Genomic DNA, 24,705 nt, shown 5'->3' with positions numbered 1-24,705 from the left:
TATCAAGAGGACCAGTTTAATTTTATTGCTAGACAACCGCCATATAGACTAAACTGTTTATTTACTCCATTCATCGTTTGTAAAATTTTATTTGTATTTAATATATTTTATTTGTACATCAAAGTTTGTAATAAATTATAATATATCTATACATGCAATAAAATGTATAATTTAATCATGTTTGCCACAGCGATATCAAGGAGTTGTTGTCGATGAAGGGGTCTAGGTTGACTGGTTGCCTCTCTGCCGATATTCCTGTCTTAATGAATATTACTACTTGTCTCTAGTTCTCGTTGTTGTATATGCGTGTGTCTGCCTCGTGCCCATTCGTATTGCAGGACCTTAGGTTATGTCTGCCAGCCCGGCATTGAGAGGTCACGCCACAAGTTCGTGGACCTATAGGAGTCGGCCATGTAGACGACTACAGCGATATATATATATATAGGACAAAGAGCAGACGAGGCTTTTCCCTTGTGGATTTCTTGGTGAGTGCACGTATTTAACATGGCGCAGTCGGCAGGATCGCCGATGCGTGGTTGTTAAAAGTGATTTGTGTTGTGATCATTGTGTTCAGTGTTTTACAGGTTCTATACCTCGTGGTAAGTGTTTCGTGTGTGGTTTCTGTGTTTACCGTGTTGTGGTGTTTAGTGAAATATTGTGTTTACGGTGCAGTGGTGCTTAGTTAGTGGTGATAAACTTGGTGGTGCTTTTAACACTGGTGTAGTGTTCGTGTCGTGTTACGTGTCAATTATGGCGTTTAATTTTAATGAGTTTCCTTCGTTAAAATTGGATAGTGGTGACGTTCACGGTTCTTGGAAAAGATGGTTTGACAGTTTTAAAATTGTCGGAGAAATGGTTAGCATGAGATTGGGCAACGATCAAGACGGCAACTATAAATATAGTGGCCGTACGAAACTTCTTGCGTTATTACACGCAATAGGTAGTGATGGTAGAGATGCTCTAAGCTCTGTTGGTTTTGATATGTTTGGTGAAAACTCTACCTACGATGAGGCAATGGCTCATTTAGTTACTATTTATGGTACTGATGAAACGGTTTACGTTAAAACGATGAAATTTGTTACTATTTCACAAACGGCTTGTGAAAAGGAAAGCGATTATTTACTACGAGTTGAAAAACTCAGTAGAAATGTTAATTTTGGTGGTAATGATGATGTAAGGAAAGAATTTGCTCTTGCAATAGCTGTTAATGGCTTGCGAGAAGGTTCTTTACGTAGGCAACTAATGCAACAAACGGAGTTGAATTGGAAAATTCTAACGGATACTTTGAGGGCCAGAAAACTCGCGCGAGAATCTGACGCCATATTGGAAAGCGCTAGATATAAAACTAGCGAACTTAGTGTTTCGGAAATTTCGACAAAAGCTCCTAGAAATAAATCTAAAGTAAGAGGAGCCAGTCGCTATTCAAGTTCTGATTCAAGTGCTTGCGAAAATGGTGAAATTAACAGAATTTCACAAAGGCAACGTAAAAGTTATTATGATGAAGGGTCTAAAAATAAATACTCTAGAAAATGGAGTAGGAATTCAGGTTACGAATCTCCTAGATATGATCGTAGGAGCAGGTATAGAGACTCTAGCAGGTCTTCAAGAGACTCTAGCGTTGATAGATATAACCGCGATTGGCGTGTTAAGTCTAAGGATGGACACTCACCTAAGAGTGATGATGAATGCTACAACTGTGGTAGTAGAGATCATAGGCTACGTAGTTGCCCTGCAGCTAGATGTTTTATATGCAATAGGAAAGGTCATACTAGTATTGACTGTAAGAAAGAGGGCGCCGAGAATACTCGGAAAGGTGAATATAGACACCGCTACAACAGAAGTAGTAGTAGGGAAAGTGACCAGAGTAGGGGCAAAAGCCCTGATAAAAGAGATAGCCATAGTACACGTTCCCACTTCCCAAGTAGAAGTGTAAGGTTTTCATCTGCAGGTCCTAAATGACTAGATAATAAAATAGTAAGGACCTTGAAGGTAAATGGTAGTGAAGTTGATTTCACATTTGATACAGGTGCTGATGTTTCTACTTTGACTGTTCAGACATCAAGTGAACTTGGTTTAAGTTTGAAAGAGTCAGATCAACACCTTAATGGTGCTGATGGCTCAAGTCTAAAAGTTCTTGGATTCAGTAGAGTAAATATAGAGAGCTCATATCGTACTACCGATGCTCCTGTATATGTGTTGGAAGGTTCTAGATGCAACCTTTTAGGAATGACAGAACTTAAAAATCTTAATTTACTCGCTGTCATTAATGGTATGTGTACGGATAATTTCGATCCTATTCAGAAATTTCCCAAGGCGTTTGAAGGCTTGGATGTTACGCCTGGTATGTTTTCCATCACATCGAGAGGTGAGGCAAAATTTGGTGGTAAAATCAGAATGTGTGTGGATTTAACCAATCCAAATAAGCAGTCGTTATCCCGACTATGTTCCATAACGCTTATGCTTGTATACTACGTTTTCAGATACTTTACTGAGTTATATATATCGGTGCTGATGTCTGTTGCCTCTGGTGGAGGAGGACCCGGAGACGGGGAGTGGCCTGGAGACAGGAACGGAGCGGATGGCCACAAAAGCCGACCAGCTAGGAGTACCGACCAAGTCGGCAAGGAGACTAAGAAGTCTAAGGGAAAGGCCAGACAGATATATGGCAATGATGGTAGATTGTTTTGCTGGTTTTGTGGTTGTTCCAGGGATCACTATGCAATTGATTGCCCTAGCAACTATTGTAGGAAGTGTGGTGGTAAGGGGCACTGGTCAAAGGAGTGCACGGTTTCAGTCTGCAGTTACTGTGGTGAGGTGGGACACCTGATGACTCAGTGTCCATCTGGAGGGGCTTCCTTCACCCGAAAGGGAAGGAAACTGCCGGAGGAAAGGAGAACAAAGATTGGCTCTGACGAGAGAGCCAACACCAGCTCTGACGAGGCCTTGGCAGCGCCTAAGCCTAAGGTAGCCAACCGTGGCACCAGCTACGCGGCTGCGGCAGGTAATTCCAAGGTAAGGCGACCTGTGGTCGATAAAGTTCAGTCGTTCCTGGATAACATAAGATCTGATTTTATGTCCCAGGAAGAAGTTGATGCCAAGCGGGCTGACATCAACATGAGGAAAGCGGAGGCCTTGGCTGCCTTCAACAGAGCTATAGCTAAGCTAGAGGAGGAGGAAGACGACCTTCGTCGACAGGTAGCGGCAGATCGTCAGATGTACGATGCCTTGGCTAGCTTACACGAGCTTACCCAGAAGGTATCAGGCTCTGCGATCGGAGGTAAGAGCACTAGAGGCAAACCGGCGAGTGCAAGTGGCAACACGGGCAAGCGTCAGGACGCGCCAACTAGTAGGGCTGCTGCAACCGAGGTTCTCGGAGGCAGTAAGACAGAGAGTGGCACTGATGGCAACATCAGTGACGCCAATGAAACCAATGACTCGGACCCTAGAGCACATAAGGATTTGTTCGATGAGGTTGAGGCTATAGAGGTAGAGGTTATTGAGACGGAGGTGGACACTGTGCAGAAGGAGCAGGAGATACCTGTGACTGCCAGTGGTAGTGAACTGGACAGGGAGCCGGTTCACAGAGACTCTCACGAAAGTGAGAGTATGGAGGCTTTGCTTCATGCACTGCCTAAGGGGCCAAGCTTCGGCGAGGCTAATTCTACAGGTTCTGGCAGTGACACTACAAGTGAGGAGGATCAGGGAGATCCGATTATGGACACTGAGGCTGAGGGAGGAAGTTAACTCCTGAACCGTAAGTACCAGTTTCCAGGCGATGATGCGTTTCGATGAGGTCGCCAATGAAGACCTGATGGACGCCGATAATTTCGGTGAAGATTCCTGAACCGGGAGAACCAGGTTGTGTTTAAGGAAGAGTTCCGATACCTCTCAATGGAACATGCGCAAATCAAAGGTACGTTCCTTTTATCTGCAACGCATCTTCCTTAAATGTGTTCAGGTTTTTGTGCTGGTTGGTTGTGTACGGCATTGCGCCTGTCTAACCAACTTGAAAAGAAAGGGCATGTTGTATATGCGTGTGTCTGCCTCGTGCCCATTCGTATTGCAGGACCTTAGGTTATGTATGCCAGCCCGGCATTGAGAGGTCACGCCACAAGTTCGTGGACCTATAGGAGTCGGCCATGTAGACGACTACAGCGATATATATATATAGGACAAAGAGCAGACGAGGCTTTTCCCTTGTGGATTTCTTGGTGAGTGCACGTATTTAACACTCGTAATCGGAGTAAGTTGTTTCATTCTCAATCTGCAGTAAACACAAAAAAGAAAAAATATTAACGAGTGTTAAGAAAGTACAAAAACAATAGCTGAAGTATTTGATGAAAGCGATCAGTTTTTAAACAAAAGAATTAACTAATGCAGTTGATAACGGAAAAACGTATCTGCACTGCAAAACAAATACATACCATAATGTCCAGATCAGAATCATGATCGTCCTTGACTTCGGTATTAGAGATTGATGAAGTTGATTCTAATGTGGAAAGACTAGGAGAGCTTTTTTGCTATGCTGAAGTCATGCCAAGTAACTTGTAAAAACTTTGAATAATGGCCAATAATAAAGTTTGACGCAATGGCAATAAAGCTCGAAGCCTGGCGATAATTTTAAAGAGGTTTTGGAACTCGGCTAAGTTTAGTACTTCTGCCTATGGGCTATTTTCGCGATGACGCCATTCTGCATATCTTGTGACAACCTCGAATAATTTTGTAAATAGATGTGATACATTGCCAATGGTGTTAGCTCAAAGCTCAGGCAATGATTCTAAAAATGTTTTGGAACTCAATTAAGTTTAGTATTTACATTAAAAACTAGGCTAGCGACTAATTTTCAATTTGATGCAGTAGTTATTCTCTCTTGTGATTAAAAAATAGAACTAATTATTCACTGAATTTAATAATTCGCGGATTGACTGTTCACAAAATCGCGAATGTTTATGACCAACGAATATTTTCATCCTGTAGGGTAGAATAATATGACAAGCAAATTTAACACTGATGTTGTGTGTGGATTTGGATTAGTTATGCAAAACATAATTTCTCCACAACCACACACAACAGCATGTTACCATTTATTCTTAACAAGAACAAACTACGATAAACAGCTATGTAAATTCTTTATGTTATTTTGCTAAAAGAACTAATATTTGTAATTAAAAATTCACTTGAAAAAGATGCTTACGTGATATTTTGTTAAACAAAAAGATAACTATTCTATTTCTCAACAACTTAACGTTCGCAGTGTCTCAAGACGTTAAGTTGTTGAGAAAACAACTTAACGTCTTGAGACGCTAAGACTGTTGCCACACGGGGATTTCGTTGCGTAGAAACGAACAAAAGTTGAAACGTTACGGTTGCAGAAGTCCTCGTCTTTTTCGGCAAGCCAACATTTTATGACAAACTCACTCGCGATTGCAATCAAAACACACGCTATATGTCATTAACGAGTAAAGTGAGTAACGAGTAACGACATATAAAAGTGACTAGCATTGATAGAAAGCTATGTATTTTCTCTATTGTAAGGTGCTATGGTACCTGATCAATTGCAAAGTTCTATGGTAAATGAGCTAATGTCAGGTTTGCCCTACATACAGTTAGAGTACAGCAAATGTTGTATCGATAACTAACCATTAGATTTGGAAGGTTGAAGTAGAGTAATAAAACTATGATGGTAAAATCTTATTGGTAAAGACAGTGACGGCGGTATTTATACTTTAATACATTTTTTGTGCTACGCTAGGTAACTCTATGTTTACACATAGAATTACCTAGCGTAGCACAAAAATACAGTTCAAGTTGATATTATTTACTGCTGTGACAAAACCTCTTTTACTAGTAGTTAGTAACACAACAGATCTGTTATATTTTTTTGAGGTGGTAAACTGATGAGCCGCTATACACTGTTGCACTATGGAACTGTCACATTTCCCTGTTTTCTTTAGTGCTCGCCGAGGAGGAATGTCAGTTATACCTAAACTTTCATGCCAAGTTCTATACCTGCACCATCTACAGTTATCGCCACCCGATAGATTGTGACAATTTTGCAGGCAGTTCCGATCAGCAAGAGTATAAATTCATGAATTGCGAAATAATGATTCAGCTTGAGGTACGTTCCTAGAGTTGTTCCATTTTTCCTGACTAAAGGTAATTTTTATTTTGCGTGTAAACATTAAAAAGTGACTCGCATTGATAGAAAGCTATGTATTTTCTTTATTGTAAGGTTCTATGGTACCTGATCAATTGTAAAAATCTATGATATCTGATATATTATAAGGTTCGATGGTATCTGATCTATTGTAAGGTTCTATGGTATCTAATCTATTTCGCCGTAGCGGAGTGAAGGTTGCAAATTCGAATCCTACGCAATGTGATATTTTTCCCAACCTTTAATTGTGGCTTCAGACAGACAAAAGGACACGACTCATATGATAGCATAGATTGCATCTGTTGCATATTATTCATTGAGTATGCTCACTAAATTATTTACTGAAAAAAAACAAAAAACTGTTTAATTGCTTCACATCTGGTTAAAGTTGAGAATACTTTTGAAACTAGTTGACATATGATTGGTTTTTATGACATGGTTATTTTTTCTTCGATTCAGAGTAGCAGAGGACATACGGAACCTTATGCTTCTGCATGCCCTTGACAGCGGGGACAAGCTGTTATCAACCTTAATGAGGTCACACGCTTGCATACCAGTAACACCTACTGGTGAAAAGCTCAGCTTCCCACAAGATCTGATAAATCCAACAAGTCAGCTCGCTGTTCTCTACTGCAAAGGTACCAGCCAACCTGACAATGCCGAATTGACATCACAAGATAGTTTTAAAACAGTTGTTTTCAAATAACACATGACCGGTGTGATAACTTAGGTGTGATAACTCCAATTACATTAATTCAAGTTTTATTCTGAAGTCAAATGTCATAAAATTCCACAACATAAACTTTGTATATTTAGCCTTCTCCGGCACTGGAACCGTTGCCATGTCATTTGCTATGTTCCTAGAATACCGATGATGCAGATTTGGAGTTGTGCACCCATTGAGTTACCGTGTGATTAGTGATTCAACGGATATTCGCTTATTGTGTATTGACGCAGGTGCTTTGTTAAAAAAGACATGATTTCTATGCCAGAGGCCATAGCAGCACACTCGAAACTGCTCAAATCGATATTAAAATGACAGAAGTGTAAAAAATATTTGTTACCACTGACTGGGAAGAAGCAAGCCTTTATATTAATACATAGTTTTTACGGTCTTATTTATTAACAGATCAGGAGTAGGCTTAACCTGTAACATGATTCGGTGTGTTAACATCAGTGTCACTTACTAGAAAGTTATCCTCGTGACTGAGTTTAATCAAGGTCAGCTGTCAGAAATTATAATGGATTCAAGAACATAAATTGGCAAAATAGAAATATTTCACAATTAGCTTACAAGTCAGATGTTTAAGGATAAAACATTTGATGCCTATAAATTCAGCCTGTGTCCCAGTATTGCATCCAACTTTTTGTAACCTGAGATGGTCAGCTGATATGTTAGTCGACTTATAGGTATGAAACTTCTCCAAGTGGTTGGTGGTTTAGTCATATTCTCTTAAGGGTCACTAGTTCAAGACCATATTCTTACATTTCGGTTTGTGGACACAAAACTTGCCTTGTGCTCACAAAACTTGCCTTGTGCTCACAAACTTATTTGGAAACAAGTTTTTGAGCAAATCCACGTTTTCTATAACAAATTAAAGTGTAACCATACACGACCATGTCTACAAGCGTACTTGATTTTAATGTCCCTCGTTTGCATCCATTACCCATTGCATACTTTGTTTCGAGGCAGAGTGTTGCTATGGTGTGAAGCTGTGCCCTTTTTTCTTATCTCTGCTTTTGTTATTTCTCGGTCTATGTCGCTATTACCGGATCTATGCTGCTATTTCCTGATTTATGCCACTTATGCCTTGGCTATGCTGCAATTTCCTTGAAGTACCATTCATGCAGTTTGGGCAGAAGTGCTACACTTCTCTCATTTGCAGGATAGCAATGATAGATGTAGAGGAGTACCACTCACACATAAAGCAGATTATCTTTTTGGAGTTGCTCAACAAGGTCGTGCAAAAGGTTTATCTCATGTTCAATGCGACCCCAGGGAAGCCTGGTTAGTTTTTATTGCTAGCTCAGCAGATTTCAACAAATAACACTATCAGATCTGTTCTGGCTTCCTTAGTTACAATAGCTGGTTATCAAAGACTATCAGATCTGTCATGGCTACCTCAGTCACTATAGCTGGTCATAAGGAGGCCGTTAGTCAAGGAAATTAAAATTTTTGCACGGTGCTACGGTATTTTTTCAAGGTTACCACTCATGTAACCAAAACAATTCTGAATTATGTACATCGGAGGGAATGGTTCTTGTTGGAAAAACTATTACGTGTCATATGAACTTTGAAATTGACACAAGGGCAAAATTATTTGTTATCCAGAAAGACCAATTTGGGATATGAGTTGCTAAACGCATTTTGTGGGTGATTTATGCAAGGAAAGTTTTTTTTTAATAAGGCTATCAGAAGTTGTGTTCCAAATCAAGCACAATTCTTGCTGTTACATGTACATTCCCCCTCAGGATACTATGTTGATCCGTTTGAGGGTTGGCGTCGTATGGTGAAAAATTCGTATGTAGGAGTATAGAAACAATTGTAATTATACAATGCAAATATCCACTAGTGAAAATCCTCAAAATCTTATAAAAAGATTTTTGCATATTGAAAATAAGTAACAAAACAATATGTGAACTTTAGTAACTATAGTTACCTACAGTAAATGTTTTTATTGTGTTTAGCGGTTATGATCAGCAATAAGATGCAACATTATAATGTAATCAAATGCATTACGTATGGTAAGAAGTTCTTATCTTCTAGACGTACGTATAACATAAAATTTGAATTCACTTTAAATAAATTGGGCTTACTAAACACACACATAAAACTAAGTTTTAGTATGTATTTTCAATTATTTCCCTGAATTTTAACTTTTTATCACTAATCAGTTTCAGTTTTTCCGTTCACTATAATATTGTGAACAAGCGTGTCTTGTTAAAACCTTTTTCAACGTAATTTGACAAAAAGGGCCAAGCAATGCAGTTCTTGAAAGCGGCTCTTCGCACACTTGGCCAATGAAAAAGGTTTTTACGGTACTTACATACCTTTGGAGTAACGTGACTTGGGCTGGTACATGTAGCGAGTAGAGTAGAGAGGAGGCAAATTTTAGGCTATAGATGATCGTATTATAGGCCTATCATGATCTAATAATCTTTAAAGACTTACAATCTTGCCACCTGCGATCGACTACATTTACAATAATAACATTCAAATATATAAGTAATTGTTTACAATAATAACGTTCAAATATATAAATAATTGTTTACAATAATAACATTCAAATATATAAATAATTGTTTATAATAATATTGTTCAAATATATATTAAGTAGTTGTTTATAATAATATTCAATGCACTTATTGTCCTGCTGGTCTAAGCAGATGAATTAATGTGCCATGTAACCTGGTTCTATCATGAGTCTCCATCGTGCAACACACTGTTTTACAACTTTAGTTTGCCTAATGACTTCGTAACAACTGCATTTTTGCTCATCATGACAAATTAAAAAAATTAACTTTTCAGTTGTTCAAGTTTTTAAAATAAAAATGGTTAAAATTTCTTGTTGAGTTCAGCTCTTTGACATTCTGGTCTTCTGCTACATTCATTTGACATTCTGCCACTTCTGGTCTCAGCAACGATAATGTGACTTTCAGCCAATAAAATGGGAGTTTTAGTTGATAAAATGAATACCTAAGTTTTAACATTTTAAGAGACTTCGCTCATTCTGTCCTTGTTTTGGTTTTTCTATACACTGCATAGCTCGCTGCTCTTAAAGATATGAGTAATAATATGCCGGCATCTGAGTCAGCGAGTATGTGAGCTTCAGCTTCCCTGTTTCATTTGTGTCAATTTCCACATGTAAATAGATAAAACTCAATCTTTTTACTTTGGGTTAAAAGAAAGTTTGCCTCTACAAAATGTTATGTGAATCTTGGAGTAAACTCCTTAGATGTTGTGATACTTCTGTTTTGTAAACTATTGCGTTCTAGTCTGAGTTGTGGGTTAGTTTCATTTTACATGTGATTGGTAGGGAGAGGTGTCTCCTTCTAAAGGGAAACCAAAAAGCGTGCACGTTCAGAAGCAGGCTATACACCAAGTCGAGAGTCTAGCACTGGTTATGTTGTGTAGCTGCCAGCCTGGAACACACAAACACGCTGTCAGTTTGCTCAAGGAGGTAAGCTAATGGTGTATTGCTGTGTATTGGTGCCTGTCAAGTGTACCTTGAGTGATACCACAGTGCTTGTCAGAGCTTGTGGAAGATATCATAGTAGCGTTTAGACTGCCTTATAAGATTGTAAAGGATAGTCAGATTTCAACCAAACCTAAGTTTATAACGCCGGAAGCTATGGTTGAAAAGCTAACTGCTACAGCAGAAAACAACTTATTTTATGCTCAATTCTATTTTATTTGACATAATATGGCTTTGAGTCTGATGGGAGAATATACATGTATAGTTAATGAATACTATAATGGCTCTATCTTCTAACTACCGTTGTATTCACATTGTATGTGCGCTGGGAATGTTACGAAAATAGAACAGATAGTGGGAATGCTTTTACTGAATGGATTTCATGAATTTTAATGAATTTATAATATTTATTATGAATTCATTAAAATATTTTTAAACATTTATAAATTATTTGTTTGTAAATAATTTATATATTATATATTGATTATAAAAAAATAATTATATATTTATACATTATTTATTTATTAATAATTTATAAATATAAAATATTTGTAACTAATTTATAAAGATTTTTTATATTATTGTAAAATTTATCAGTTATTTATTTTTAATAAATTCATTATAAATAGTTTATAAATGATTTAATAATGTATTTATAATATTTATTTTAATGAATATATTTGGATAATTTATATTCGAGCAAACAATTTTAAAACTCTTTTCACTTTGGCAGTTCATTTACCAAAAATGATTTTCACTTTTGGAATCCTTTTATGTGTGACAACTCATTGCTTAATTAGTTAGCTGCATGTCCGCCATTTGTATGATACATTACAAATTAACACTGAAAAGATAGCGCATTTAGTAAACTTTGTGAGCTACTGGCATGGTATGATAATAGAGCAATTGCTACAGTTGTTTTGAGATATCAGATTGAGTAAGAGCTATTCTAACTTATTCAAAAGCATGACAGATTGTCGCTTTTATATTATTATAAATAACTTACTAAATTACTTCTAAATTTATAAGATAGTTTTTTGATGCTTCAAGAACTGACAAGAACAGATAACCTTTTGACCTTTGCTTACCAGTTGGCTATTAACATTTTAATCACATAACCTGATGAAAGAGATTTTACCGGAAGAAGTATGTGTGATAACATGGATAGATCAGGCTATACCAAGGATACTTGAGTCAATCCTCTCTTGCCTCTCTTCCCAGGATAAGGTCTGAGTCTATGCTTGTCTTGTGATAGTGTAACAGGAAGAACAATGCTAAAAGACATAATTTTTGCTAACAATATTCAATAATAATTATGGATAGTAATCTATATATATATATATATATGTATATATATACATGTATATATATACACATGTATGTATATATATATATATCAATATATATATATATAAACCTCAAAGCCTGTCGTCATTCTGTCGTTTGTCTGTCCAGTTATATCGATAAAGTTTTAGGTACAAAAAATCCGCTTTCTACTGGGTTTGAACTCGGAACCTTTAGGTCTGCAGACAGCCGCTCTAAACCAGTGGTTCCCAACCCTTAGGTCACGGACCGGTACCGGTCTCTGAATCAATAGGTACTAGGCTGCACAAGAATTAATTAGTTATTTCTGTTTTATTTATTGTCCAAGTCAGGGATGATAATAAAGGGGGGTCTTTCTATTTCCTCCACAGACTGTAGGGGAAGACAATTCTAAGTATAGATGGAAATTGCAAAAGATAATTAATTGTGAGCAGTAGTTGTTTATTATTTTGTGGCTGATAATCTTTAATTGGCTCATCAAAAATGTCTACTACACGTTCTCCTCACTCTTTTGGTTATTTGCATTCATACTTAATATTTTTTTCTCATCCTAACAACTGTAGATAGAGTAGTTAGTCTTCCTATTATAGTCCCGGTCTACATCGAGCAGTTTTTTATTTTGAAGTCGCCTTATTTTCCTCACTAGCGCGCCAAAATTTAACCCACTTAGCAAAATGAGTAAGCAATAATTATTTTATTTATTGTTAATATTTTAACGGGGAAGGGTAGTTGGGTTGAAATAACGGGGCATTATTATTTCAGCCCTCAGTTCACAGTAAAATTGTCAAGCGTTGATCATCGGTCCGCAGTTAGAAAAAGGTTGGGGACTGCTGTGGTAATCTACCAGACTATGTGTCTAATTGACCATATTCCTTACATTGATTAAAATACTCACACTGCTTGGGAAAATACTAACGCGCATGATCATTATGTAATGATTATTAAGCTGGCTTCACGCATGGCTTTAGCTAGTTAGTAGTTACTAGTTTACTAGGTAAGCTACTCAAATTTATTGGGTAATTATTATATTGCCTGTGTACTGCCAGGCAATCAGCTTCTCATTATTACTATGCTAGGAGTTGAGTCCGTCCATCTTCATCTGAAGCCGTGGTGGGAGGTTGAGAAAAAGGATTGCACGAACCAGGCGTATAACTCGTGTCTTTCACCTTGGAAGTCTAACACATTAACAACTGCACCATTTATTTCTCTTCTAGGGTATTAGAATTATTATATATACTTATTCTCTGTGCTTAATTGTGCTTTACACCTGACAATCTCTGAGAGTCCTAGTAATAATAATAATATTAAGGCTATTGATGGCTTTCTTAAAGGAAATAATTCGATGTTTGATACGAATAACAATCGAATGTAAACTTGAAATTTTAAATGAAAGTGCGATTTATTATTTGGTTGAAGCAAATGAGCTAACATCAAAACTTGAACTAAGAATCTGCCAGAACCCTATATTAATTATCCACTCTTCAATTACATTGGTTTCAAATAAGAGCTAAAATCAGATTTGAACTTATTGTTTAATTGTGCACTTTTATCGATAACTGGAAATATTAATACTGTTTTACACTTAGTATTGTTTAACATTGTCTCATTTGATGAAATTCTCTTAATGTTTTTAGTCAATGACAGGCTCAAGTTCTCTTTGCTGCCGGGGGTACAATCGACTTACAATGGCTGGTAAATCAGATGTCTAAAGTTTGGTTCTCCGGTATTGGTGATGAGTCACTAAGTAGAATCAGTCATCAATCCAGCTTCGTGCCATTTGGTGCTTGGGTAGAGGTGCAATGCTTGGGTACCTGCAGGTTTGGCTTGCAGGTATGTGTTTATTTCTATATGATAATTTGAAATGCAGTTTGAAGTCTTAATGTTATGTAACTGTTTACATTTTATGTTTGTTAGATCTCCCTTCTATTATTGAAATGCCATGTATTGAAAATTACTTTTATATAGGCATGTCATACTAGTTCTTGTTTACGCCACAACTACTAATGAAACCTTTTTAAATTTGCGCTCGTAATCGGTTTCTATTACTCTCCATATGCCCTCTAGAATATATATCATGCCACTTTATCACATTTCTTTGTGTCAATTACACTCATATTTTATGTCACTTCCTTGCAGCTCCATGTATCTACTAGATTAAACCATCATATCACTTACGGACACCTCCTTGTGTCAACTAGATTCAGGTGTAATATCATCTACTAACACTTTCACGACGACTGTTCCCTGTTCACCTTTTCACCAACTGGGACTATTTATTAGTCTACATGCATTGTTCGTTACAGATGTGCAAATGTGATAGATTTGAGGAGAGGTTGTCTCATGCCCGCTTATACCGAGTACATAGACGGTATGCGGCTGTTGTTAGAGAGTGAAGGAGATTGTGATATACAAGTCCTGCAGGATATCAGGCTACACTATAGTAGCTTCTTAACTCTTCACATTAAACATTTTCCGGGTATGCACGGGCCCTGTAATACCCTTGTATTCAGTGTAACTCTCCAAGGAGATAGTGTGGCAGGAAATACTTATCAATGATGCTGTTGATGGTTTTCGTATTTCAACTTGAAGTGTGATATGAACAATGAAATGCATGGCTGGTTAATTTTTGTGGCTCAGTATCAGATATTTTATAATGATATTGAATTTATTATTATTTTGTGACATAGCAACAGCATGCAATGAGGTGTTTTCTTTTTATAGTCTGTTTTAAAGATCAACTTTTGTAGCTTACTTTTCCATCTTTTGTTAGTAAGCAGTAGTTATTTGAGTTATGGTATTTAAGGAGAGACAACTCCTCACATGTGACTTTTATTCAATTTTCTACTTCATTTATTTTTTCACAGACATTTTTTGAGTTATATATTAACACTATTATAATATATTAAAAAGAATGAGTGGAGTCTCTATTAGTGTGATAATGAAACATTTGAATGCATTTCTATCATTTACTGACTTTTGTTGATAAGGAGATAACAACTCCTTATTTCATGATTTAATCAGTTAGGTAGACTTAAAAATGTGTAAAATAAGCCAAAGCTTGTGACTGCATCCCATGATTAATCTCACTTACTGTTTTTCTTGTTTCATCTCTTTTCCAGTTGTCCGCTTCTCTGTTTTCCACAATGCATCTATTTTTGCTTCCACAGCTGAACACATGGATAAGTTTTTCAACACAAAACTGAAATACACGTTGTTTAACCTGTTGTCATCATGGATTCGATCTCTTGGACATATGAATCCTGAAACTATGTCTGTCAACTGGTATGCCTATGTGTGTTACAGGTCTAGCAAATTTTATCTCTATGCATGTTATATAAGTATTAAGTGATCTCTCTATGATGATTGTTATGATAATGCAATGTAATGATAATAATGTTACTGTCTAACTATGAGGTTTGCAAGTCCCAGTGTATTTGCAATTGTGACATGTATACCAATCTAATCAATCTGTTGTGTCTGTGATGTCTGTGATGTCATAAGAATATTGACGGTATCAAGCCTTTCAATCTTGAAGTATTTAAATATGTTCTTTGAGGAGCCATATCTAAATATTTGTTCTAAGGGTCTGGGCTGTAGGAAGAGTCATGTATTAATCAAGTAAACTATTCCATTGACATACGATTTTATGACACCTGTAGTGATCAATTGAGCTTGCTAGAATGTAAACCACATAAAATGAACTTCGAAGGACATACCGGACGGAATCGTCCACAGATCTGGAGCTGGTTGCTGTGGAGGCCACGTGTGCCATACTCGGCTGTAAAAAGATCTTTGATCCGACAAGTAATAGTCATTACTCCAGGCTTCCTGCGTCATTCAGTTTTATATGTGTGCAAGGGCAGACAATTACGACAGTGCTCTAAAGTCACTGTGGGGATAATTGGTAGGCATTTCTCAGGCAGTCGGCTGTATTTATTCCCGGCTTGACAGGTCCCTCATCTTGCGACGCTCAAGTTAACACCATAGGCCAGGAGACATGTCAGAGTCTCTTAGGTGAGTTGTTTTCCTGACTTGGGACTTGTCATTTGACTTGGGAATATTTTACTAGTACTAAATTGAATTACTAGTCGGTAGATAAGTTGGAGTTTCCTCCTCCTTCCTCCAATGCTCAACTGAATCTTTTTGTCTTTATGAAAATAACAACAAAAATCTTAATCGCGTGATGTTATCTTTGGATCGCTTGTTTTGTTTGTGCAATAGAATGGAGATGTCTGTTCAATGTGCTGGCTTCTAAGTGATAAGTAAATCGTGCCTTGCGCCATTTTCACTTCAAAGGTTGACTTGCAACCAAATTCACATTACAGTTATTTGGTATCAAAAAATTCACCATGTCTTACTCTGTTGCGTTGTAAGTGCCAAATATGTGGAAATGTGATTACAAGCTCTTAAAAGCTCAAAAACGAAAACCGCCATAGATTGGAATCTCTTTATTTCGATGATGTACCCACGAAATTTGCTTATAGTTTTGTCACGTATGTTCTCACGTGAATTGAAAGGGCAATACAAAGCTCAATATAAAATTTATCGTAGTACTAATTTATGACAATCACTTCGGGTTTTACCGAAGACCCCGTATCAAATATAGATGCTCGCTACTTTACAGTTTCGTTTCGGCATTATTCAATTGTCAAGTCGTAATCTGATCATGTGACCCAATACTTCGTAAATAATTTTTGCAGCACTTTTCGATTTTCACAGGTGACCAACAGGCTCGTCATGATCATCAGACAATGATACTGTATGTACTCCTTCAAGCTAAGGTTAAAAAGTTTACCGATTTTTTACGGTAAGTTATAAGATATCAGTGGTAAAAGTGACAGCATTACAATGACGATAAAACAGACGCATAAGAACAATAGACATAGTTTTATTGAATGCGTGAAGTTTATTTGTGAAAATATTTCGACGAATAAGGTTGCATGAAAGTGTAATCAGAAACCATCTCTCACAACGACATCACATTTGAGCCGTTTTGGAAAGGGAATCCAAACTACGGCGGTCTCATGTGACTGCGATTTTCTGTTCGCTTTTGAGCTTTTAAGAGCTTGTAGTCACATTTCCACATATTTTTCACCCACAACACAACAGAGTAAGACATGGTGAATCTTTTCATATCAAATAACGGTAATGTGAATTTTGTTGCAAGTCAACCTTTAACGTTTAAAGGGAAATGTAAAATGTGAGATGTGATGTCTATCTTCTTTAATAACTCTTTAGCCTATAAAGTTTGATTTTGCTACGATATGTGTTTGCATGCGCCTTTTATTTTACTCTTCTAGGATCTTTTAACACGTTTCTTGTTTGAGCAGGGTGTGTGTTTGTATCATCAGTATAATCAGTAAGCTAACATTCTTCATAGTCATTTCATATTTAATTCTGCTGATCAGCGAACATCGGATTTATAACCTCATAATACAAATACAGTCGTTAGTTTTTCATAATTCTTTCTATACATCCGTGCATCTACTTGCAGATACAACGTTGACACGCAGTATCTACTAGACTGGATTATAGACAGATGCTATAAAGGTACTGTACAGGTGGCTGATAGCTGCTTTACAACCCTTGTCAAGGTATTCACCAGCAAGTAAGCTATTTCCAGTTTGCGTTATGATGTGAAAGTTAAACTATTTTCTGTATATGGAATTTGTTTTATCTTTGTTGTATCGATTTATAGAGAATATCCGTGCGACTCGGTGGCTATGTTGAATCTTGCACTGCTTCATTGTGGCTGCCCTCGGTGTATATCCGTAAGATGGCGACGCAACTCCTCTTAACTCTATGCAACATATTTCTTATGATTGATGATCTTCTGTTGTCGCACACTCCTCAGGTTCGCCTCATTTATTCCAGAGATACCGCACACGCATTAGGTTTATTCCCCTTGGCTCTATTTCTGTGGTTTTCAAAAAGCAGTCCATGAGGACATTTTGGGTGGTCCACAAGAAAGTATATCTCAGAGTTAATTAAATGTCATCTGGGAATTGACAATGATTTTTTAAAGTTCTATTTTAAAATATGGATTTAGATTTCACACCATGATGCATGTGGAGCATGTTTATGTTTTTCTTTCCCACATATGATTTGGTCTTTTTTGTTTGTGGCTACCTTTACCATAATTTTTCCAAGGCTGAAGTGCAATAATACTGCTTTAAAATTTAAGTTGCAAAAAAATGAGTCTGATATTTGTAAATATTTTTAATAGGAACAGAAATCCGCAAAGTATAATGCTTTTGGGATACGAATTGAAGTTTACAGAGAAATCAACAGTTTTTTTACTACGATAGCTTCAAAGTAGAGATGTTACATGTATACCAATTTGGTCAACCGGATGTGTCTGTGAGTTTTGTGTCTGTGATGTCTATGAGTATATGAATGCATTATCATAAATAAAAACTGTCATCCGTTAGAATTGATTAATCAAAATTAATATTAGGCGAGTGATCCAGCTTGCTTAACATTAAGAGTTTATACAAATTCTATATTGCTATTTAATATTTATCTTATTACATTATACTTCAGTTTATTTCTTTAATGTATACTAGCTGAATGCCCAGCTTTGCACGATAATAAACGCAGCTTATAAACAGTGGCAGGTAATGTAGTCGCAATTAGCTAAGCTTCTTTACCCAAAGAATTTGAGTAACTCAAGCTAGTAACTTGATCGAGATAGTCTAAATCTTTCCTATAATAAGAGCTGAAAAGCCAGCTTGTAATCGTTCTATTACACTCCATGATCTCTCACGCATTCATGATCTTCAAGCGTGCTAGCAGTGACGAATAGTATTTTTGTGAGCACTTTGAACGTGCGTATTATAACTTTTGTAATAAGTATGTTCACAATTATTCCATACTATGGAAAGAACAGCGTAGCAGAACTGTAGAACTGCTTCATTGTGGCTGCCCTCGGGTGTAATGAAATATCTAGATAGGCATAGAACAAGTTTGTTCCCTATAGCTGAACTGGCAATGAGGTGGAGGGCACGCCAGAGGGCATCTGGCCTGCCCTCCACCTCATTGTCAGTTCGTCTGCAGCCATAGAGAACAAACTTGTTCTAGATAGGAATACTTTTATATGCAAAAACCTGAACTGTTTCAGCTACATAGGTACTGTGCTCAATTTTGAGTGAATATATTGATCAAATTAAAGCATACCTGCATACATACAACATTCAGGACTCTCAACACTGATTTTTTTAAATAACCCAGACTTATATTTACTTGTTATCACATATCTACATGTAGTATATTTGGCCCTTTTCTACTGTGTTATTCTGTTCTTATTTGTGCTTGTTAAAAGCCTTTTATGGCTTTGGTGCTGATGTGGTAGTAATTAAGTTATGTGCAACATTTTCTTTTTATATCAAATAAAGTAAAATTATTAAACTTTACAATTTATCATGATAGATTCGTCCGATAACTGAAACAACTTACTTCCCATCATTGTTCCAGTGGTCCATCACCAGACATTTTGTCATTGCGCATCGACTTTTCAAACAATGTATGTTGTACAACGTCAGCAATGCCAATAGACATACATCACGCTAAAGGTTTTGTGTGTGCTGCCCTCTGATTTTCCAGAATTGGCTAGATTGTGCTTGTGGAGGTAACGGGAAAGCTGCTAACAATGATGCACAACAATTGCCACATGCATTATTTATATTGGAGCAAGAAAATACATCATCATGCCAACAGTAAGAAAATATTTTTTGCCCAACAAATCAAGAAAACTTTTTTGGGCACACAATGCTGTACATACATAATAAATATATAAGCAAATTGACAAATGAATACCTACAGAGTGCGGTCATGTTCAAAATCTAAATAAAGTTAATTGTTGGAAAAGTCGGTATTTGCAGTAAAGATAAGATAGACTAATGTCTTCTGTTGCCTTTTCACAATCTTTGTTTTATGATACGCTGACATAAATATTTACACTAAAATGAAATAGAATCTTCTTTAGCTCTCAGAATGGTAGCAAAGTAGACAATTGTTTCAATATGCATTTTATTTGGTTAGAACATAATCACAAATATTCACTAACTTATGTAATACCGCGTTACATACATGTAAGTGCAATCATATTACAACGTATGTAAGATATTTTTCATACACACTGTAAAAACGAATACAGAATAATTAATGATGTATTTTTAAGAAGATTTTTTTCCGTTTCGTGAGCATGTTACTATTTCATCTTAACACGACAAAACTACGATAAACAAGTATGTGAATACGTTATGCTAGTTTGATGAAAGATCTCATATTTTTTATTAAAGATTTGCCTAAAACGATGTTTATGCTTTATTTTGTTACAAAAAATAAAAAGATTACAGACTCAATTTCTAACCGACTAAACATTGGCACTTGCTTAAAACCTCGTCGCTTAGTGCCGACAAAACATTTGCATTTCCTGGTTAAGCCCCACCTCTACAAAACGACCCAGAAACTGACCAGGTTTTGAGCCACTGCAATTATACCTGACCTTGTAATTACATGTGGCTTGCGCGTTGGATGGAAATTCTCGATGGTTAGATAGGAATGTCGTCAGCTGGCTCTACCTGCGTCGTATAGGGAGAGTTACGCCATCTGGAATTACGCCATTTTCGAGAGTTCTAAACAAACTCGCTTTGCTATATAAAGTTCTGTTGAAAATTAAGGTATCAAATCAGAAATACGACTTATACCAATGATATACAGCCCCCAAGGATAGCCGATGGCTATCATATGGGCGGGGTTTAATGATGGAGCTCTGTTAAGGTATAAACACCCTAGGCGATTTTATCGCGAGCGCCATGAGGAAGGCGGAGATATCACTGGCTTGTGCATAAACACATTAGGATTGTGCTAGTCTGGGTTTTGGAGCAAACACAATTCTCGTGGGGCGATCGCGTTGCTTTGTTAGGTTTTGGAAAACACGACTCGCTGTTATCGTTTCACTAACTCATTCAGTCAGTAGATCCCGCGGTTCACAATAGCAAACCTTGAATTTCTACTACCTATATAGGGGTGATACCTAACCAAAATAATAGATCCATACAAAATAAAACATTTCAAATTACGTACTTTTAGTAATTTTAAAATTATTTAAGGTCGTAGTATATGCCTAAAGTTGAATATAATTTACCTAAAATTACCCGAACAACGGCCTTTTTTTCCTAGTTTTTGATTAATATTTTGCCACCCTTAATAGAAAATGACAAATTCTTTCATCGTCGTTGTTTTACCTGGCCAATCAAATGGGACAGCAGGCAAAGCTGTGCAGTGTAGTTTTCATACTCAAAATCTAAATACAAAACCGAATTTGGGCTATTTTACGACTGTGACTATTAATATCACGAATGCTTGCGAATGGCAACTGACTGATCATAATGGTGAAATTATTGGGATACTATATTCATTTGACAACAAAATGAATTCAACAGATAAGTAAAATAACCACTATAGTTCATAGTAGTTGCAAGGGGCTTTATTCATCATATTTGTTTGTTCGGGTGCTGTGTTCGGGTTCATCTCAAAAGAGCTCCATCATTAAACCCAGCCCATATAAGAGCCATCGGCTGTCCTTGGGGGCTGTATATCATTGCTCATACACAGTCGAAATCACCATTTTCTTGGTTTTTTATATACCACAAAGATCGTCAGAATTTTCAGATTTATTTCATGTATAACACGAGCATATTATCTGTGGTTAATTACATTTTCACCAGGCTAAAAGCAAAATTCCGTTTATCTGACAGCGTGGTGTTATTTCGATCTTTGCGTCAACACTTTTCCCCTTTATTTTTATAACTTTTAATGTAATTGTGATTTAAACAGCATCTTCATCGTAATGGTTAATTTTTGGGCTGTGGGATACTCAGGCAGATCAGAGTTAGGCCTACAGGTTTTACAGTTCACAAAGATCCTGAAAGAAGGAATGCATGGAGTGGGCAGGTAAGATTCACATTGTTTTTAGTGTTTGCAATTGTATAGATTTAGATATTACTACTAATTTAATGTTGAACTGATTAGTAGGAAAGCTAAGGTTAGTTGTAGACTATTATTCACCGCCCATGTCAGGCCTATGTGATCGGAGTCGGTTTTATTATTTTATTTAAACAGTGTCAATGTGAAAATAACAGGTTGGGTTCTGAAAGTAGCAAAAGGAATCCCAAACTTTGGCAGCCAACTGTTTCTTCTAAACTTTGTGAGGTTAGTCAAAATATAATATAAAATTATCTTGTTATGCGTATTTAAGTATATCGGTTTTTAAACCATATTGGTATTCTTATTGTCATTGTAATTATTGCTGCTAGTTGTTAGAATACATTTTACAATTATAATGAATGCTATTTATAAGTTTAGTTGTTTGTATAGTACCACTATTGTTCGTTGTCATGTTTTATTATTATTACCAAAGTTTTTTATCTGTTGTATTGCTTTGCATTTGTGTTATTATTGAAGTTGATAAAAATAGCATATAGTACTTTGCATCCGTTGAGAGATAACTGGTTGAAAGTATTGGAAAAAGTTGTGTAGGCGTCTAGGAATACTGTAGGTTGAATAGTAATAGTAGTAGCCCTATTAGTAGGCCTAATAGTAATAGAAGTATTCATATTACTGTTTCCCTTGCTTACCTCTCCTCTTTTCTGTTTACATATAGAGACATTTAGAAAAAAAGTGTCTTACACTAACTAAAACGGAAAAACGTCGACTGACAAGTGATGCCATTCCGACTCTGTTTGCTCACAGGCCACCACCTGTCTCTGAAAGAAAACCTGCTGTAAAAATACTATAATCACAAGCTTCAGCTCTTCTGCTTCAGCTCTTCTGCATTCCCCAGCACAAGCCAAAATATGGGTGAGGAAGTTTTTGTCATTAATTTCTACATTCAATTTATCGTTTATTGCTTATGATATATCAAACTGTGCAACAGATTTGATAGCTTATGATATATCAAACTGTGCAACAGATTTGATAGCTTATGATATATCAAACTGTGCAACAGATTTGATAGCTTATGTAATATCAAACTGTGCAACAGATTTGATAGCTTATGATATATCAAACTGTGCAACAGATTTGATAGCTTATGTAATATCAAACTGTGCAAAAGATTTGATAGCTTATGATATATCAAACTGTGCAACAGATTTGATAGCTTATGATATATCAAACTGTGCAACAGATTTGATAGCTTATGATATATCAAACTGTGCAACAGATTTGATAGCTTATGATATATCAAACTGTGCAACAGATTTGATAGCTTATGATATATCAAACTGTGCAACAGATTTGATAGCTTATGATATATCAAACTGTGCAACAGATTTGATAGCTTATGATATATCAAACTGTGCAACAGATTTGATAGCTTATGATATATCAAACTGTGCAACAGATTTGATAGCTTATGATATATCAAACTGTGCAACAGATTTGATAGCTTATGATATATCAAACTGTGCAACAGATTTGATAGCTTATGATATATCAAACTGTGCAACAGATTTGATAGCTTATGATATATCAAACTGTGCAACAGATTTGATAGCTTATGATATATCAAACTGTGCAACAGATTTGATAGCTTATGATATATCAAACTGTGCAACAGATTTGATAGCTTATGATATATCAAACTGTGCAACAGATTTGATAGCTTATGATATATCAAACTGTGCAACAGATTTGATAGCTTATGATATATCAAACTGTGCAACAGATTTGATAGCTTATGTAATATCAAACTGTGCAACAGATTTTTGCAAAAGTAATTTTATATTACAATCAGTTGTTAATTTAAATGTATATTTTAACAGGTGACTACAAAGAGGTATGGGAACAAAATTGCTGTGTGATTAACAATTGTATTCTTTATACATGTAGCTTTCTTACACACTCTAATTTTCCTAGCTGACACTCACTTCTATAACATTTTCCCTATTAGCAGTACAGCAATTTTCTTATCAGTTGTTGTGGCCAGTGAAACTTAGGGGCTCAGGTATAAGTGATATGTATGATTTAAATATCTGTCTAACATACATGTATTTACTAATGAATTCAATCCCTCATCGCCAATGATAATAAATTGCTTGCTGCACATTTTCAATACGCACAGGCAAACGTTTCTCACATTTTATTCATATTGATTTGCAAGTTTATGTGCTGTCCAGAAAGTAACAGTGCTCCCCAGTTGCTGAAGCTTAAATCTTAAAAGTGGCTATCATTGTCATTATTTTAATATGGTATATTTGGATTTTTAGAAATTGATTCACCGAATATCTTAGAATCAAGACTAGCGACAAGTAAGCCTACAACATTGATCACATCCGAAATCGAGAGCATAAAACGAATGTTACAGAAGAAGCTTAAGAAGGCATGTTATTAGGGAAAATTATCGAAAACTATCATTTGATAAAAATTACTTTTCAAAATATAAGCTTATTTACGCTATTATGCATTGAGGTAAGAGCAGTTCAGACTCATATTGGTATAGAAGTTTTATGCGAGTAAATTTGAGGAAATTTAAGTTCTCTGAAACCTGTGATAACCCGTTGCTAATGTCCTTCTTAGCAATGTTACCTTTAGGGGGCTACCACAAAATTTAATACTGCGATAAGGAGACAGAGGTCATATTAAAGAAGAGTTTATTTAACAATCTATATTACTTAGCGAGAATATATAATAAAATATGAGCGTAAGAGTATCAGTATGAATGTTTGAACAAAAGACTGCTCACAAACAAGATGGGGTTCCTTTATATAGGAGAGTATGACTTGCATAAAATATGTGTGGCATGAGTCAAACACAAGATACAAAAAGGATGCAGAATAATATTTACACAATTAATTTTGTTTGAGGCGCACAGACAAAGATAAGCAAGCGGATGCGGACAGATCATTAGCGTAGTTGGAGTGTTTATGGAGGCTGACACGAATGGTGACACAGACAGTCTTGGCAGCAAAAGATGTTGGTCTTGTAGTAATTGTGAAAATGTCAAATGATGAAATGTTATAGAAA

General features: G+C 36.2%; 1 protein-coding gene across 1 annotated transcript; it reads left to right on the top strand.

Moving 5' to 3' along the window:
• Window positions 1-457: 457 nt before the first annotated feature.
• On the top strand, window positions 458-14,591 carry LOC137393377 (uncharacterized). Its single transcript, XM_068079907.1, has 8 exons — window positions 458-485; window positions 2,795-4,211; window positions 5,955-6,118; window positions 6,617-6,795; window positions 8,044-8,165; window positions 10,195-10,338; window positions 13,311-13,506; window positions 13,980-14,591. Exon 2 carries the CDS (start codon window positions 2,827-2,829, stop codon window positions 3,742-3,744), a length of 918 nt encoding a protein of 305 aa, XP_067936008.1. The 5' UTR covers window positions 458-485; window positions 2,795-2,826; the 3' UTR covers window positions 3,745-4,211; window positions 5,955-6,118; window positions 6,617-6,795; window positions 8,044-8,165; window positions 10,195-10,338; window positions 13,311-13,506; window positions 13,980-14,591.
• The last annotated feature ends 10,114 nt before the right edge of the window (window positions 14,592-24,705 follow it).

Source organism: Watersipora subatra, chromosome 4, assembly GCF_963576615.1.
Source record: "Watersipora subatra chromosome 4, tzWatSuba1.1, whole genome shotgun sequence".
Lineage (NCBI taxonomy): Eukaryota > Metazoa > Bryozoa > Gymnolaemata > Cheilostomatida > Watersiporidae > Watersipora > Watersipora subatra.
Note: the sequence above shows the minus strand (reverse complement) of the source record. Positions and strands in the feature narration are given on the sequence as shown.

Excerpts from the sequence above, each read along its gene's own strand:
- LOC137393377 (XM_068079907.1), top strand. The coding sequence starts at position 2,827 with ATGACTCAGTGTCCATCTGGAGGGGCTTCCTTCACCCGAAAGGGAAGG.